Consider the following 14,507-nt stretch of genomic DNA (forward strand, 5'->3'; position numbering starts at 1 on the left):
ATCCCAACGAATTTCAAGAGTTGTTTATTAACGACACAGTCGCCCTGCAGGCCTCCAATTTCGACCGGAAGAATCCTACACGAATATATGCTCACGGGTTCGCAGGAAATGGACAAAACCATTGGAGTCTCAGACTACGCGACCGTACTCATAACTATTTCCCCCCCTGTGAATCAAATCAAATTAATCTTAATTATAATAGGATTTCTGGAAAAAGAAGACAGCAATTTTATTTCTGTCGACTGGCGACAATTGGCTGCGGGTCCCGACTATCCCAGAGCGGTTGCCAATGTTCAGCTAGTCGGATCGCTCACAGGAAGTTTTGTGAAATTTCTCGTTTCAAAAGGTGCTGATCTGCGCAGAGTTCATCTGATTGGTTTCAGTCTGGGGGCGCACGTTGTTGGGAGAGCTGGCCAAACAATGAATAGTGAAATTCCAAGAATAACAGGTACACACATGTTGATTGTCTCTTGGTTTCGTCAAATTTAAATGCCTATCAAAGCGCAAAATGTATTCCAAGGCTTAGATCCAGCTTATCCACTTTTCGAGGAAGCCAGCGCGGATGAGATACTAGACAAAACGGACGCTAAATTTGTAGACATTATACATACCAATGCTGGAAAGTTAGAAGAAGGCCGAAAAGGGTTCCCTTTTTCTCTTGGACACGCAGATTTTTGGCCAAACGGTGGATCGATTCAACCGGTGCGATAATAGAACTTTTTCTATTGTTTTACAAATATTCAAATTTAAATTACAGGGATGTGTGAGCAGCAATGTTAAGCTTGGGAAAATAGCAACTATTATTCAAAAACTTTCTGAAGGTCTTTAATACTCTTATCATTTAAAATTATTATTTGAATAGTTAATTCAGGCTTTAACAGTAAATTAATTGATACAAGCGCAGCAGTCTGCAGTCACAGAATGGCAATGGAATATTTCCTGGAATCGATCAACGGAGCTGAGTTCATCTCCACTCAATGTAATACTTACAGAGATTTTAAACTCGGACTCTGCAACAACAATTTTAAAACTCGAATGGGCCTACCCGTTTCAACACTGTGAGTGCAATACCATGAGATTAAAAACAAAATATTTGATTTTCTCTTAACCACTCTTTTATTTCAATACAAGAGCCACCGGGAATTTCTTCCTTGACACCTATGCTGGAAGGTCATTCGCACCGAGTCAAATGGATTTTGATGCGCAAAAAATTAACTATATTTTTGAATTTAGTATTTGAGTTAGATTCCATTACTTGATTTTTGAATTAATATGAGTTAGATTCTATAGAGTATAGATGGTTTCAGCGGCATCACGTCATTTTTTGTCTATTTAATATTAAACTGTGATAAACCGGGCTACATTTTCGTCCCCCACAAAGGAGGATTATAATGCATTAAATGAGCTAAGAGGAAGGTTGTGGTATTGAGTACTAATATTTCATTTCCTTTCCTGACCGCAATCAACATCGAATAACATACAAGAATTTATAGATATCGCTTTCTAGACTTAATGACACATTACACAAAATCCAATTCGTTCTTGCAGGTCACAACGGCAGCAATTTGGCTGAGAATTGATTCCCGTCATTGGTGATTTAAAAAAAATAATGGCACAGATTAAATTGCTCATCCTTTTTGGTGTAATGGTTGTGATTGGTCACTCCGCATCAGGTAATTGTTGTGATTGGTTTCAATCGATTTAATTGTATCGATCAGAAGATTTTATTTCCACTTGGCCTTTGGCGATGACTAGCATCGACTGCTTTTCAGTTTTCCTCTCGTTAATTTTGTTACAATTTTGCTTGTGGTTACTACAAAAACCGTTTATTCTTGCTGAAAGGTTATATAGTTATAGCCTACTACACTACATAGGGTAAGTGTAAAACTCATATCACCCCAGTTCCTAGAATAATAATGTGATATGCTGGAAAACAGTCGTTCGACGGCGTCATATAAGAATCAAATTCGATGTCCTTAAAATCAGAATATTCATAACTTCAGTATCATTGATGGCCTACAGTTTTTAAGGTGACAAGTCTGATACATTATATTATTTGTGCCATCAAAACAACAGATCTAATGAGTTTTGCACATGCTGATTGGCCTAAAGATCTTGCCACTTAAATAGAATTGGATTTTATAACATCATAAAGTTCTATGGTTTTCTTTTCTCTCAATGAGCACAGTTGAGAAGACAAGTGAAGAAAAATTCTCTTCAATTTTTAAACCCCAGCTATTTGAGTTATTTGTTTTACTTATGAGGACTCTGAAACCACTGTTAATTGCTTGAGACTGATTCTGACAACATTTCTTTTTAATGCTTAGCTGAAAAAAATAATGCTGTCGTTTGGCCCCTGTCATCTGCCACCAAAGGTCATACCGACTTAGCAGAGCTTAACGCTCTAATCCACAGAGATCCTGTAAAGCGCCAGACAGTTTTGCTAGACGACGAAGACGAAGAAAGAGATTATCGATGGCAGGAATCCGTCTTCTCATTCATCAAGGGCGTCTTCCGCAGTGGTGCCAGGAGTATGGGTGGCAATGAACTAAACGAAATCAAATCATTTTGTCACTTCAATTTGTGGACCAGAACCAATCCAAAAATAGCACAAGCGTTACTCATTGACGATGAAGCTACTCTATCCAAATCGAGTTTTAACCGGTCTAATCCTACAAAAGTATTTGTTCACGGTTGGCGAATGAACGGCCATAGCGATGTTTCAATGCTCACCCTTCGAAATGGTATGGTCAAAACATTGTATAACAGAAGAATAGGTCGTTATTCTATTTTCATATCTTAGAATTCCTCATTAGAGAAAACTGCAATTTTATAGCGGTCGACTGGGAAAGTTTTGCTGCCACTGACTACTTCTCATCGGCGGCCAAGATTCGACCAATCGGCGTCTTTACGGGAGATTTCTTAAATTTTCTAATCAAGCAAGGATTAAATGTTAGTCAGTTGCATATCATTGGTTTCAGTTTGGGAGCTCACATTGCTGGTAAAGCTGGTTTCCGCGTTAACGTACCAGTCCCTCGAATTACAGGTAATTTAGATTAAGATGAATCTCACTCAAACATGCATGCATAAATCTAACGATGGGTCTGCAGGTTTGGACCCCGCTTTTCCCGGATTTTCAATTGACAATACGGACGGAAGACTAGACGTGACGGACGCTCAATTCGTCGACATTATTCATACAAACAGTGATTCGTTATTGAACGGTGGTTTGAGCTTTACGACATCAATCGGACATGTAGATTTTTGGCCTAATGGGGGCATTGTTCAACCGGTAAGCAAATTAAAGAATCTAGTAGTACTATTATTAACTGATTTCTGCTTTATATGAAAAGTGAAAATTAATTCATTGATTCCGGTTTTTAATTGGTCTCGTAATTGATGACATTCTTTGTATGTATAGGGATGTAGTTTAATATCTTGTAGCCATTACAGAGCGTTGATTTATTTTACTGAATCGATCAATACCAAAAAGCCTTTTACGGCTACCAAATGCTCAACTCACATGGATTGGTACATTGGTTTATGTGCAAACAACACGCAAACGGCCATGGGATTTTCCGTATCTACATCGTGAGTTGATCGTTAACAATGAATTAATTTTACCAAAATATTACCATTCTTTTTTAAATTTGAACAGTGCCAAAGGCGATTATTTTCTTTTAACCAACGTGAAAGCTCCTTTTGCACTTGGTTAGTATGGCCAAATCAATCACAGTCTCGTGACTGCAGACAAGACAAGACAACCAAGCTTCCGTAGCTTTCAATTTCCATTACATTTGTAATTTCTCCTTGTGAGTCGATTGGCGCGCAAGTAGAATGATACAATGAAATGTTGAAATAAATTTTTTTTTTAACCGCTATTATCCAGTTTATTTTATAATTTGGGGTTTTTCCAACATTAATTGCATTTTTCAGCGGATATGAGTTTATTATTAGCAGCAATCATTAATTACAAAGCTCATCGCCTTGATCACGATTATAGGTACTACTTTCCAGAATGAAGGGTGTGATGATGAAAAAACTTGCTTAATTCGCGGAAAAAAATTAAAAATCTATCAATTTGTTTCATAATTTTTCCATACATGTGATATCTGAAATGTATAAAAGACCATTGATAGATTTAGAAAAGTTTAACCTTCGATCGTCAAGCTGCAAACATGACGTTAATCAAAACGTTCTGGATACTTCTCTGCTCCTCCGTCCTCGTTTTAGCCGAAGGTATTTTTTTCCGTGAGTAAAAGCGGCTATTTTACATCGTTTGTGTTAACTTTGATTAATGTTTATTGCTGTTTTATATTTCGTGCGCTTTTCCTTATTGACACCTATCAGGAAAAGAAATAATCAGACATGCTGGTGATCTTCTGTCGGAGATTGCCGAACCGTTCGCAGCTTCACAAGTTCATTTCTTACTCTGGACAAGGTAATTTAATAAATTAACAATGTGACAAAATACTACAATAATTGGCATAACACAATTTGATGCGTCTTTCAGACGAAATTCGTTTCTATTTCAAGAACTCTTTATCAACGATGTAAATGTCCTAGCTGCTTCTTCTTATGTTAAGACAAAACCTACTAAAATTTATGTCCATGGTTTTACTGAAAATGGGCAAGGTGATCTTAGTTTCAGGTTACGCAATCGTAAGTATTCTTCTTTAACAAAGGAGTTGGTATGTGAGAAAGTTCCGTCGGAATCATAAATTTAATCCCAACAGGTTTCCTCGAAAAAGAAGATATTAATTTTATCGCAGTCGACTGGGCATTATTGGCTGCAGGTCCCGACTATCCTAGAGCAGCGGCAAACACTAGGCTGGTAGGATTACTCACGGGAGATTTTGTGAACTTCCTGGTTTCACAGGGCACTGATCTTATCAAGTTGCACTTGATTGGTTTCAGTATGGGGGCGCATGTGGTTGGACTGGCTGGACATATCGCCAACGGTGTACTACCTAGAATAACAGGTAGGCATAGTTTAACAGTTACTATACTAGACCCCCGAATGCATCTTTCGAAATTTGCCAATTGAAGGTTTGGATCCAGCCTTCCCTCACTTTGATTTCACTAACCCAGACGAGGTTCTAGAGAAAACAGATGCCCAGTTTGTTGATGTTATCCATACAAATGCTGGCAAGTTGGAAAATGGCAAAATAGGCGTCGATCGATCGATCGGACACGTCGATTTTTGGCCCAATGGTGGATCTTCTCAGCCTGTATGATATTTAAAATTTGGCTTAATAAAAAAATTATTACTAATTTTAAATTGCCTGTGCATAGGGCTGTATAGAAATCCCCAACAGCAGCGCTGGAATCTTAAGTATTATGAACCTGTTTCTTGGAGGTGGGATTCTAATTTCAATTTTTTTATTTGACTATATAAAATATTCTTTTAAAAATCACAGGTATCTGCAGTCATAGGCGAGCAGTGGAATATTTTATGGAATCCCTTGATGTTCCGTTCATCGCCACCCGGTGCAATTCTTACGACGAATTCAAGCTTGGCTCATGCACTAACAATTTCAAAACTTTTCTGGGTGTTCCAGTCTCAACATCGTGAGCATAAAATTCAATTTCTTCGCACTACTTTGCACATAAAACCGTAATATTAATAGCCGTTAATATCATTAGAGCCGTAGGAAATTTCTTCCTCGATACCAACGTACCTCACACAGTCCGGCAAGAGAACAGCTTTCAATCAATATTTAAAACAACTTAAAGAAAGAACATTTTATTTTCAAATTGTGAAAGCTGTGTCTTTTTCAATTCTCACTATAATAAAAAAAAATTAAATGTCTGACCGACAATTGAATGTGAATCATGAAAAACCGTTTCGATTGATTGAATTTTTTAAATCTTCGCCTGCACCAAATAGAATTTACAATCGATTTCGCTTATGCTCCGTTTATTAAATACCCACCGAGTTACCGTATATATTTCATCCAAGGACTACTGGATTAACAAATGCCAAGTGTGCTTTTATATCTACAGTACTCAAAACATTGACTGCAATTTTCATCTCCTCATTTAGATCGCGAGAGAAAATCGGAAGCTTGACTGTCATCGCCAACATGAATCCAATAGAGTCGAATTTCTCTGAAAGCTTTCCAATCACGTCGCAAAAAATGGGAAAAACTTGGAACTGGAATGTTGAATTAGGAAAAAAAAAGACTTTCACCCAACTAGTGAAAAACGAAACACATAATTAATTGTGACTGCAAGCTGAGTATATACGCATGCAAATTATGGAACGCAAACCAAACAAGTGAACGAGGTGAACGACAAATAATAAGATCCCAAAGAAGAGAAAAACAAAAAAAACAAGCGACTTCGACTTTTCTCGATGTCGATGAAACATTTGACTAGCACGCCTTGCGCATACAACCTATGATTGCATTTGTTACGAAAATTACGAAACCACGATTATTATCTACTCGTTTTCGCTAATTTTTGTCCTTGTTGCAATCACTCAGTCAGATCAATGTCGGACATTCGCATTCCATTCGGTCCTAATGCTTCCTCAGCTTCTTCAGTTGCTTCGGTCGGTTGTTGATGGAATGTACTCCACCAGCTTGAAAACGCTCCTTTAGCTTGCGAAATAGCCCCTCCTAAAATGAATTCCAGTAAATTCTCTTCGAACATAATGAATTAAAATAACCAATGAATAATATCTTACCAACAACTTTACTCGTGTTGGCTACTGCTCGACTTGTGCTAGCGGCCGCATTGGATATCTTCCGCCCTTTTTCCGTATTCTGCATCGTTCTGCAAAAAACAATTGATCATGAGAATACAGTCAAATTTAGTTGTTATTGTTATGAAACATACTGAGTGATTTGAGATATTTTAAGCTTGACATCTGAAATTGATAGCTGGCCGGAGAACATATGACCAGGATGGAGTTCCAAGACAGCAGGATGTGGAGTTTCGAGCCATTTCGCGTAGTTACTCGTGGCTTTCCATGCTTGGATAAAAGCGGGATTGAATTCATCCAAATACTTGCATCCATCTGTTTAAACACAACAATTAAAATGTCTGAAATTTAAGCACTTAGGGGTAAAAAAGAAAAGACATACCGTCCATCAAGGATGTTCTCAGCATAAAAAGAAGATAAGTCTTAAACTCAGCCCGCAGCCACTCATCGCCACCTTCCCATCCAACGCCGTCCAAAAAGGTATTGCTGGTTCGATCCTGGACAACGAGACGGACTATGTGATCTGCAAATCGCATGTCTTCTTTGGTCAACTCAAGTTGACGACGTAGTTCCGGATCGGTGATATCGATGCGGCCAGTCTCCAACTTTAAAAAGTGAGGAAAATGTGAGGAAAATTTATCTTAAATCGTTCAAGTAAGAAATGATACCTCGATGATAGCATCAAAAAGAGTTTTTTTCTGCTTGAATAGCACATTAGTAGCGCCAACAATGTAGCCGCGGATGTTAGGCTCACTCAAGAGGTCTAAATATGAAAGTGACAGATACGGATGACACACATAACCCTGCATAAAACAATTAAAAGTTTGTAAAATCGATAGAATAGATAGATTTCAAATTCAACTAACATTTCCAAAGAGTTGAAGAGGCAATCCACAGTCTTCATTAGGCAGGCCGGCGACGATAGAGGGAGAAATGCGTCCTGATTTCTAGGGATTTCAACAACAAATTGGTAGTATTTAGCGAGAATAGCCTCGAAATAAGAGAATTACCTCGTTTTCCATTTCTTGAGCAGTGGGGGCTCGAAGATCTTCAAAGCTACTTTCCCGGCTTACTTTACTATCATCAGTAGCGTCAACCGTGGGAGTATCTGCGGATTTAGTACTTCCAGCTAATTTATCTTTCCAAGAAGATAGTTTTTCTGTCAGTCCGTTATAAACACTAGACTGATTTTGAGGTGAGAAAATACCGGCGGGTTCTTCATCTGGTGGAGGAATGAATTGTTTAGGAACTTCCAACGTCTCGGCGATGATTATTTCCGGCTGACTAGCTAAGGCGGTGCAATTATCCAGACCCGATTCGACCACTCCAGGGAAAAGTGCAAGCATCGCCAGAATAGATGTAGATAAAGGTCGGACTGGTGAATGAAAAAAGAGAACTCGCTTTTGCAGTAGAATCAGCTTAAATAGTTGAACCACTTTGTGACCGAATCTCTCTAGCATTTCACGTAGTGGTAGCCCTAGAAAGTAGAAAGTCGCGATTAGTATTAGTATTAGTATTAGTATGTAACAATTACACTAAACTAGAGCAATAGTACCAATGATAGCCTGAGTAGAATTTAGAAGGTCAGGGTTGAGACACATGTTTAGATTGTTGTAAGCATCATGGAGCAACATGAACTGAGTAAAATCCCCCTCACGGAAATAAGCTTCAGTGATCAATCCCATTTTTACTTGGATATGACCATATAAAGGAAGGTTCGAAAGAACACATACAGCTTTCTGGACAGTGCTTCTGGTTATGTCAGCAGTTTTCTTAGAGAGCATCTGTTCAAATTGGTCAAATTTTAATGATATAAACATTACTAAAATAGAACAGCTTTATACATACCTTTGCCTCAATTTGGCGATAAGAGGAAACACCATAAACTGTTTTGCCTGGATGTGCCATTGATGGGAGGTGGAAATAGACAGTATCCTCAACAAAATTATGTGAGCCATCTGGCATCGCCAGGGAAGGCAAATTTTTCCACATTTCCGGACATTCATGAGATTCGGAAGGAGAGTTGGGGCAAAGAGGAGGGTATGAATACTCAACTTGACACCCTTTTTTGTGATGAAATCCAACGACGAGAAGGTGCAATATTGGAGGAGCATCTCGGCTGAATTCCCGAGCTATTGTACTTGTCTCCTTTTTCTTTTTCTCTTCTTGATCTGTTACTTGTTCTTCCATTTTATATCGTAATACGTCCACGAACACAACTTTTTATCAGATGTCAAAAATGCTCTGCCTAGTACACACTTCAGATCCAAAAATCAATAAATCTACAGACACTCGCCAGAGGGCATCTATGTTTGCAGACGATTTCACGACTGACGTCAAAATCACGCTGGACGTGGGCTGGGGCGCACATCTTGTTCACGAAACCCCGTCTTGCTGGTAATTTCACACGAGGCTGGTTTTAGGCGCAAACGCCGATGAAATTCAAAATGACGTGCTTTGGCGTAACAGTGATGATGTCCTACCTGCTACTTGGGTGTTACTAAAACGCGAAGCGAAACGGCGGAACGCGAAACTCCTAAAACGCGAAACAGTGGTGCGAAATGGTCCCAAAAATTTTCGGGACCGTTTCGCAGTTTAGGCGCTAGAGGTCTTACTAAAATGCGAAACCGTAGACGCGAAACAGTCGACGTTAGTGGCTCAGTGCATTGTTAAAAGTTAACTACTTACTAACCTAACTAACTACCGAACTGGCTTTTGATATGTATGTTGGCAGTTGAGTTTAAATGTGTGTACACGGAACGCTCTGTCTCGGTTTGTCTCATTGACAAAAGCAGCAGCAAAAAATAAAAAAGCAGAAAAGTTGAAATTATTCGAGAGAGAAAAAGAAAAACAAGTTCCTTTCAAAGAGACTAAGTAGTCACGAAGACGTCGTTATCGTTCGATTTTTTTTTTTTGGCTTCTTCTTCTTCTTTTTGTCTCTTTTTTTCTCGTCGACTAATGTTAAAAAAAGAAAAAGTATTAATATAATACTAAAATGTCTACACGGTTGGTACTATTATACACATCATCCCACAGCTTCAAACCAAACATATAATATTTCAACAGGTGTGTGTTAATGATGATGAGCACCGGTCTCGTCATATCACGACCACCACTTCTTTTATAATTTAGCGTTATAGACGACAAAATAAATCTATTCCGATCAATTCTGATTGCGAGTCAAACACATAAAAATGTCGTCCTTGGGAATATGATTTCTTTTTCTATCAAATTAAAAAAGAAAATAATAAAATAGAAGATTTATTTTTTGGGGTTATTTTGTTTAAGAGCCTTTCATTTTTCTAAACGCTCCGGAGCATTCGAATTAAAGAGCATCCATCAGCAATGGCGAGACGTTGTGCAAGAGCAACTTCGGTTTGGCCAAGCTCCAAGTGCTTCGACCGGCTTCGACAAAAGACGACGGAAAATACACAGCCATATGGCCAGGGTGAGAAAGCGCAAAGCGGCACACATGCATTCATTGCCTTACTCATTATCAAAATCAATTAACGGCGAATTATCTTGTGTAGAATTGATGCCCAAATAGCTATACCGGCCAGTTTAATATCAGAAACTATAACCTATTTATGTCTGAGTCTGTAATTATTGACTTTGTACGAAAATATGTATGAAACCAACAGAACTTGTTACCAAGCCCATCTTTGTTATTCAATTACTCTTTGAATCTGTTCAAACTACAATAAACGGTGGAATTCAAGATGTTCATATTATTTATTTAAATTAAATAATAGTATCATTTTTAAATTTCAAAAGTAAAATATTTCGCAAGTAGTTTCGCAATTTAGGATGCCCTTGGGCGTTCAGAAATTTAAAAACAGGAAATTTTTTATATTTCAAAAATCAAATGTTTCGCAAATGGTTTCGCACTTTAGGATGCCCTTAGGCCATTGGACCCGCGAAACGGTCCCCAATTTTTGGGACCGTTTCGCACCACTGTTTCGCGTTTTAGGAGTTTCGCGTTCCGCCGTTTCGCTTCGCGTTTTAGTAACACCCCTGCTACTTTGGGTTTCGAACTACTTTTAAGTATGGAACGCCGTTTGTAGCAGCGAAAACAGACACCCCTTTTTTCTTTCGCACCCCTCTTTGTCTCGTTGTCTGCTTTAGTCGTCTGCTAACCGTTGCCAGGTAATCCTTCCGCAGCGTTTATTTTTTTGAATTCAAGTTATTAAATCCACTTTATAATTAGATATTTATTACTTCTATTTAATTTTATTATTTTTTCGCATTTACTAGTATCTCCCTTTTACTTAATTTTCATATATTTGTGAACAAAACAACACCAGCCCACACAGCTGACTGCTCAGGGCTCACAACAGTCGGAAGCCATTCACCGAGCCATTCACGTGCTCATTGTAATTATCAGAAGGAGCATGCAGTTTTAACTGTGTTTTACCTGTAGTCCAGGAGTGATTATTCTTAAAGAAATTTCATTAAAATATAAGATAAATTGTGATTTCAACATCGAGGAAGAACCGCGTTCTTTTTGGAAAGCATTAAGGCTTTTTGTGTTCCTGTCAACTATTGGGCAAGTAATTTTACCAAAAAATTGATTTCTTTCATTCTTGTAATCCTAATGTTTTCATTGTTAACAGCTTGTCACTTTTCAAGACACCAGTTATCATCAGTGTTATACTTTTTATTTGTGACAACTACTGGCCTGGTAATTTCAGTTAATGTGGTTTCGATTCCTTCATGTAGTCTAATTTAAATGTCTTCTTTGGGTATCAGCTTGCTTTTTAGTGATGGAACCAATGAATATTCCAATATCTCAGGAAAAACTCTTACAACTTGTTGACTGGGATTTTTCAGTAAAACAAATGGCAAAATGGTTTGGTTTGTCCCACTGGACAATACTCAGAAAACTAAAGCAATTCAAAATTTCTTGAAAGAAATTTTCTAATATTGATGATTGTGACCTCATGCAAGTCATAGCAAATGTCTTGGCTGATAAACCAAATATGGGTAATTTTATATTTAAATTTAATTTCCGTGGCTTCATTTAAATTGTTTGATTTTCCTTTGCAGGAGGAGATGTATATCTGAGACACCACCTCAAAACAAATGTAGGTGTCTTTGTCCAACGATGGCGTATAAGAAAATGTGTTCATGAAATCTTTGGATCCCAGCCAAGAGCCAAGAATACAATCAAGAGAAGACGTTATCAAGTGCGAGCTCCGTTGTCTATGGTACATTTGGACACTCATCATAAACTCATTAGATGGAGGTTTGTTGTTGTTGGAGCAGTTGACGGGTTTTATCGAAAAATATTTTGTATGAAGTTAGACACCAATAATAAAGCTAAAACGGTCTTGAAGCATTTTCTAACCGGTGTCAAAGAACTTGGTCTGCCATCACGAGTAAGGTATCAATTTCCTCCCGTGATTCCAACTCAATTTTGTTCTAAATACTTCTTTCTTCTAGAACTGACAAAGGAAAGGAGAATGTTGGTGTTGCTCATTTGATGTTCCTTACAAGGGGTGGTAATCGGGCCAGTTTCATCAGCGGTCGGTCAGTTCACAACACCAGAATTGAACGAATATGGAGGGAAGTGTTACGTGTTGCCCTATCCCCTTTCAGAGAATTGTTCTAGTAAGTTTTCTAAATATGTTGTGTGAAGGAAAAGAATGTGGTTTTTAATGCTCACTTAATTTCAGTCTTATGGAAGGTGAAGGAATCCTGGACGTTTCGAACAACATGGACATATTTTCACTACATTTCGTTTTCCGATCCCTGATTGAAAAATCTTTAGATGAATTCTGTGCTATGTGGGACTCCCACAAACTCCGCACCGAGGGTTTATCTCCCATTCAACTATTCACTTTAGGAATAGAAGAATTGAAAAGACGATCCTTGGTAGACGGGAAAAGCTATACAGAATTGCAGCAATTTGATGTCGACATGCAACTTGTAAATACCATACAAAATCATTGCATCAGAGGAGTTCGTGGTGTCAAAGTGCCTGATATTGTCTGTCCATCTGAAGATACCTTGGCGGAATTGAGAAACCATTTCCCAATCACTAAAATTACATTTGAAAATTCCGTAGAAACGTACCTTTCCTTCCGCTATGTACTGAACGCAATGAGTAACGTTTAGACGTTATGTATGGTACTGTTCTCATAATATACGGGAAATCGATGAAAAATTCAGTGTTCGTATTTCAACACCTTTGACCTTATTTACACTTTTAAGAAAACCTTTATATTTTCTTTACTTTCTGTTCAAGTAAAGTGTGCTGTAATAATAAATATGATAATAGAGAATAACCAAATTGGGTAGCTAGTGAACATTAGCATGTAGATAAAACTGGTAGGTTGTGTTCCGGTGTGACCTGCTATTTAAAGACTTCGTGGAAAACTGCTGCGCTTAAGATTCTGTGACTCTTGACAATACAATAGGATCGTTACGGACTCTCCAGAACAGTACTAGAAAAATTTTTGATGTTACATATTCTTCAAATGGCTAAAAGGGTTGATGTGAAGTGAATGGGCTGTTTTTCTAAGCCAAAAAATTAATACAAAGAGCGGCGGTTTAATTAAGATTCCTTGGAAACCATAGAATTAACTTTAAATGTTGTTCCATGAGTTACGATATTTCCCGTCATTAGTTGTCGAAAGTTATTTTACACCAAAACAAAACACCGGGTGATACGCCGGTGTTAAATATGGGATGCAAAGAAATTTACGCTACTTATTTATTTCCTCAATCCGCATTCTCAGAAAATATCAACAAATAGATTATTAGTGATCATCTCTTTTGGTGGTTCAACGTTATCATCATAATATTTTTGTAATTTTCTGCCGAAGGGCGAGTACACACATGTGAGTCTTTATTAGTTTTCTTTAGCGATCTTGAATTTATACACTCCTGTTAATGTATCAAGATGGAGCACTTTTCCCACCACCCGCTCCCCCCAACCATCCGTGCGTTGACTTTTATTCGTTTGTAGCCTACTTCTCTTTTCCATGCATGTCGTTTCTCATCATCTTTATCCCGCGTCTCCCCACCATCTTCTAAACGCTCACTGGGTCAGAAAACAAACAAATTTTTATACCTATACGATTAAACAAGAGATTCTTCCATGCGGAAGTTTTTTTTTTCATTTTCCCGTTACATTTAATCGAGATATGATTGTTTTTTTCAGAAATATTCAATGGTATTTTTCTGACCGCGTCGGAATATCCCAGCATGCGGGATTTTGATACTGCCTGGGATGAATAACATCTTGCTTCTTTCAATCATTCATTCCAAAAACAGTGATGGGGACATTGCTATAATGGAACAGTTTTTCTGTGTGGAGTCCTCCTACGTTTATTATCATAAAGAGTGAACGACTAACTACTGAACGTATTTTTTTCCTCTAATGGTTTTTAAGAGCAAGAACAGCATGGGGTTTTTCACGTGGCATTGGCGTGAACACCTCTCTCGCTACTTGTTCTTTTTCTTCGTCTGTAGGGATCGCGGAAGAAAATAAAATACAGATGATATAGGGCATAACGGCGAAATAATAACCATAAAAGCAACACTACGTTTCAAATTCACAAAAGAAAAAACTTAAGTAGGTAAGAAAGCAGATGGTCCTTAGTAGAGTTGTTTGAAAACAACGTGCTATTCAGGACTCTTTTCAATCCATAAGGAGTGGAAAATGATAAGACACACAATCAGCGCTGCTTTCATCAATCTGGTAGCTGTTCCTCGTTATATCTTGGATCACATTTCGAAAGTCCGAACACCAAAATATTAAGCTTTCAGATATATACTTTCAATTTAGAAGAAA

General features: G+C 37.9%; 4 protein-coding genes across 8 annotated transcripts; 3 read left to right on the top strand and 1 right to left on the bottom strand.

The window, feature by feature from the left end:
• The first annotated feature begins 1,265 nt into the window (after window positions 1-1,265).
• Window positions 1,266-3,877, top strand: LOC124320922 (lipase member H-like). 2 transcript variants are annotated; one of them, XM_046783829.1, is made up of 6 exons: window positions 1,266-1,673; window positions 2,328-2,744; window positions 2,804-3,046; window positions 3,111-3,292; window positions 3,422-3,591; window positions 3,659-3,877. In XM_046783829.1, exons 1-6 carry the CDS (start codon window positions 1,610-1,612, stop codon window positions 3,714-3,716), a joined length of 1,134 nt encoding a protein of 377 aa, XP_046639785.1. In that variant the 5' UTR covers window positions 1,266-1,609; the 3' UTR covers window positions 3,717-3,877. The 2 variants fall into 2 exon arrangements, with proteins under 2 accessions (XP_046639785.1, XP_046639784.1); XM_046783828.1 differs by lacking the exon at window positions 1,266-1,673 and adding an exon at window positions 1,684-1,872 and having other exon boundaries at window positions 2,323-2,744.
• A 122-nt stretch (window positions 3,878-3,999) lies between these two features.
• LOC124320923 (lipase member H-like) lies at window positions 4,000-5,805 on the top strand. Of its 2 annotated transcripts, none has more exons than XM_046783830.1 (8): window positions 4,000-4,251; window positions 4,351-4,441; window positions 4,514-4,662; window positions 4,737-4,982; window positions 5,050-5,231; window positions 5,296-5,359; window positions 5,421-5,571; window positions 5,647-5,805. In XM_046783830.1, the coding sequence occupies exons 1-8, from the start codon at window positions 4,179-4,181 to the stop codon at window positions 5,732-5,734; spliced, it is 1,044 nt and encodes a 347-aa protein (XP_046639786.1). In that variant the 5' UTR covers window positions 4,000-4,178; the 3' UTR covers window positions 5,735-5,805. The 2 variants fall into 2 exon arrangements, with proteins under 2 accessions (XP_046639786.1, XP_046639787.1); XM_046783831.1 differs by having other exon boundaries at window positions 4,000-4,239.
• A 98-nt stretch (window positions 5,806-5,903) lies between these two features.
• LOC124320921 (late secretory pathway protein AVL9 homolog) lies at window positions 5,904-9,036 on the bottom strand. 2 transcript variants are annotated; one of them, XM_046783827.1, is made up of 10 exons: window positions 8,558-9,036; window positions 8,265-8,493; window positions 7,917-8,186; window positions 7,720-7,847; window positions 7,576-7,656; window positions 7,378-7,512; window positions 7,092-7,314; window positions 6,844-7,024; window positions 6,692-6,780; window positions 5,904-6,623 (listed from the first exon to the last, which is right to left on the bottom strand). In XM_046783827.1, the coding sequence occupies exons 1-10, from the start codon at window positions 8,897-8,899 to the stop codon at window positions 6,481-6,483; spliced, it is 1,821 nt and encodes a 606-aa protein (XP_046639783.1). In that variant the 5' UTR covers window positions 8,900-9,036; the 3' UTR covers window positions 5,904-6,480. The 2 variants fall into 2 exon arrangements, with proteins under 2 accessions (XP_046639783.1, XP_046639782.1); XM_046783826.1 differs by having other exon boundaries at window positions 7,720-8,186.
• Window positions 9,037-10,736: 1,700 nt separating this feature from the next.
• On the top strand, window positions 10,737-12,875 carry LOC124320924. 2 transcript variants are annotated; one of them, XM_046783832.1, is made up of 7 exons: window positions 10,737-10,855; window positions 10,964-11,259; window positions 11,323-11,390; window positions 11,459-11,692; window positions 11,756-12,092; window positions 12,152-12,319; window positions 12,385-12,875. In XM_046783832.1, exons 4-7 carry the CDS (start codon window positions 11,650-11,652, stop codon window positions 12,824-12,826), a joined length of 990 nt encoding a protein of 329 aa, XP_046639788.1. In that variant the 5' UTR covers window positions 10,737-10,855; window positions 10,964-11,259; window positions 11,323-11,390; window positions 11,459-11,649; the 3' UTR covers window positions 12,827-12,875. The 2 variants fall into 2 exon arrangements, with proteins under 2 accessions (XP_046639788.1, XP_046639789.1); XM_046783833.1 differs by having other exon boundaries at window positions 10,755-10,855; window positions 11,014-11,259.
• Window positions 12,876-14,507: the final 1,632 nt, after the last annotated feature.

Source organism: Daphnia pulicaria, chromosome 1 (genome assembly GCF_021234035.1).
Source record: "Daphnia pulicaria isolate SC F1-1A chromosome 1, SC_F0-13Bv2, whole genome shotgun sequence".
Lineage (NCBI taxonomy): Eukaryota > Metazoa > Arthropoda > Branchiopoda > Diplostraca > Daphniidae > Daphnia > Daphnia pulicaria.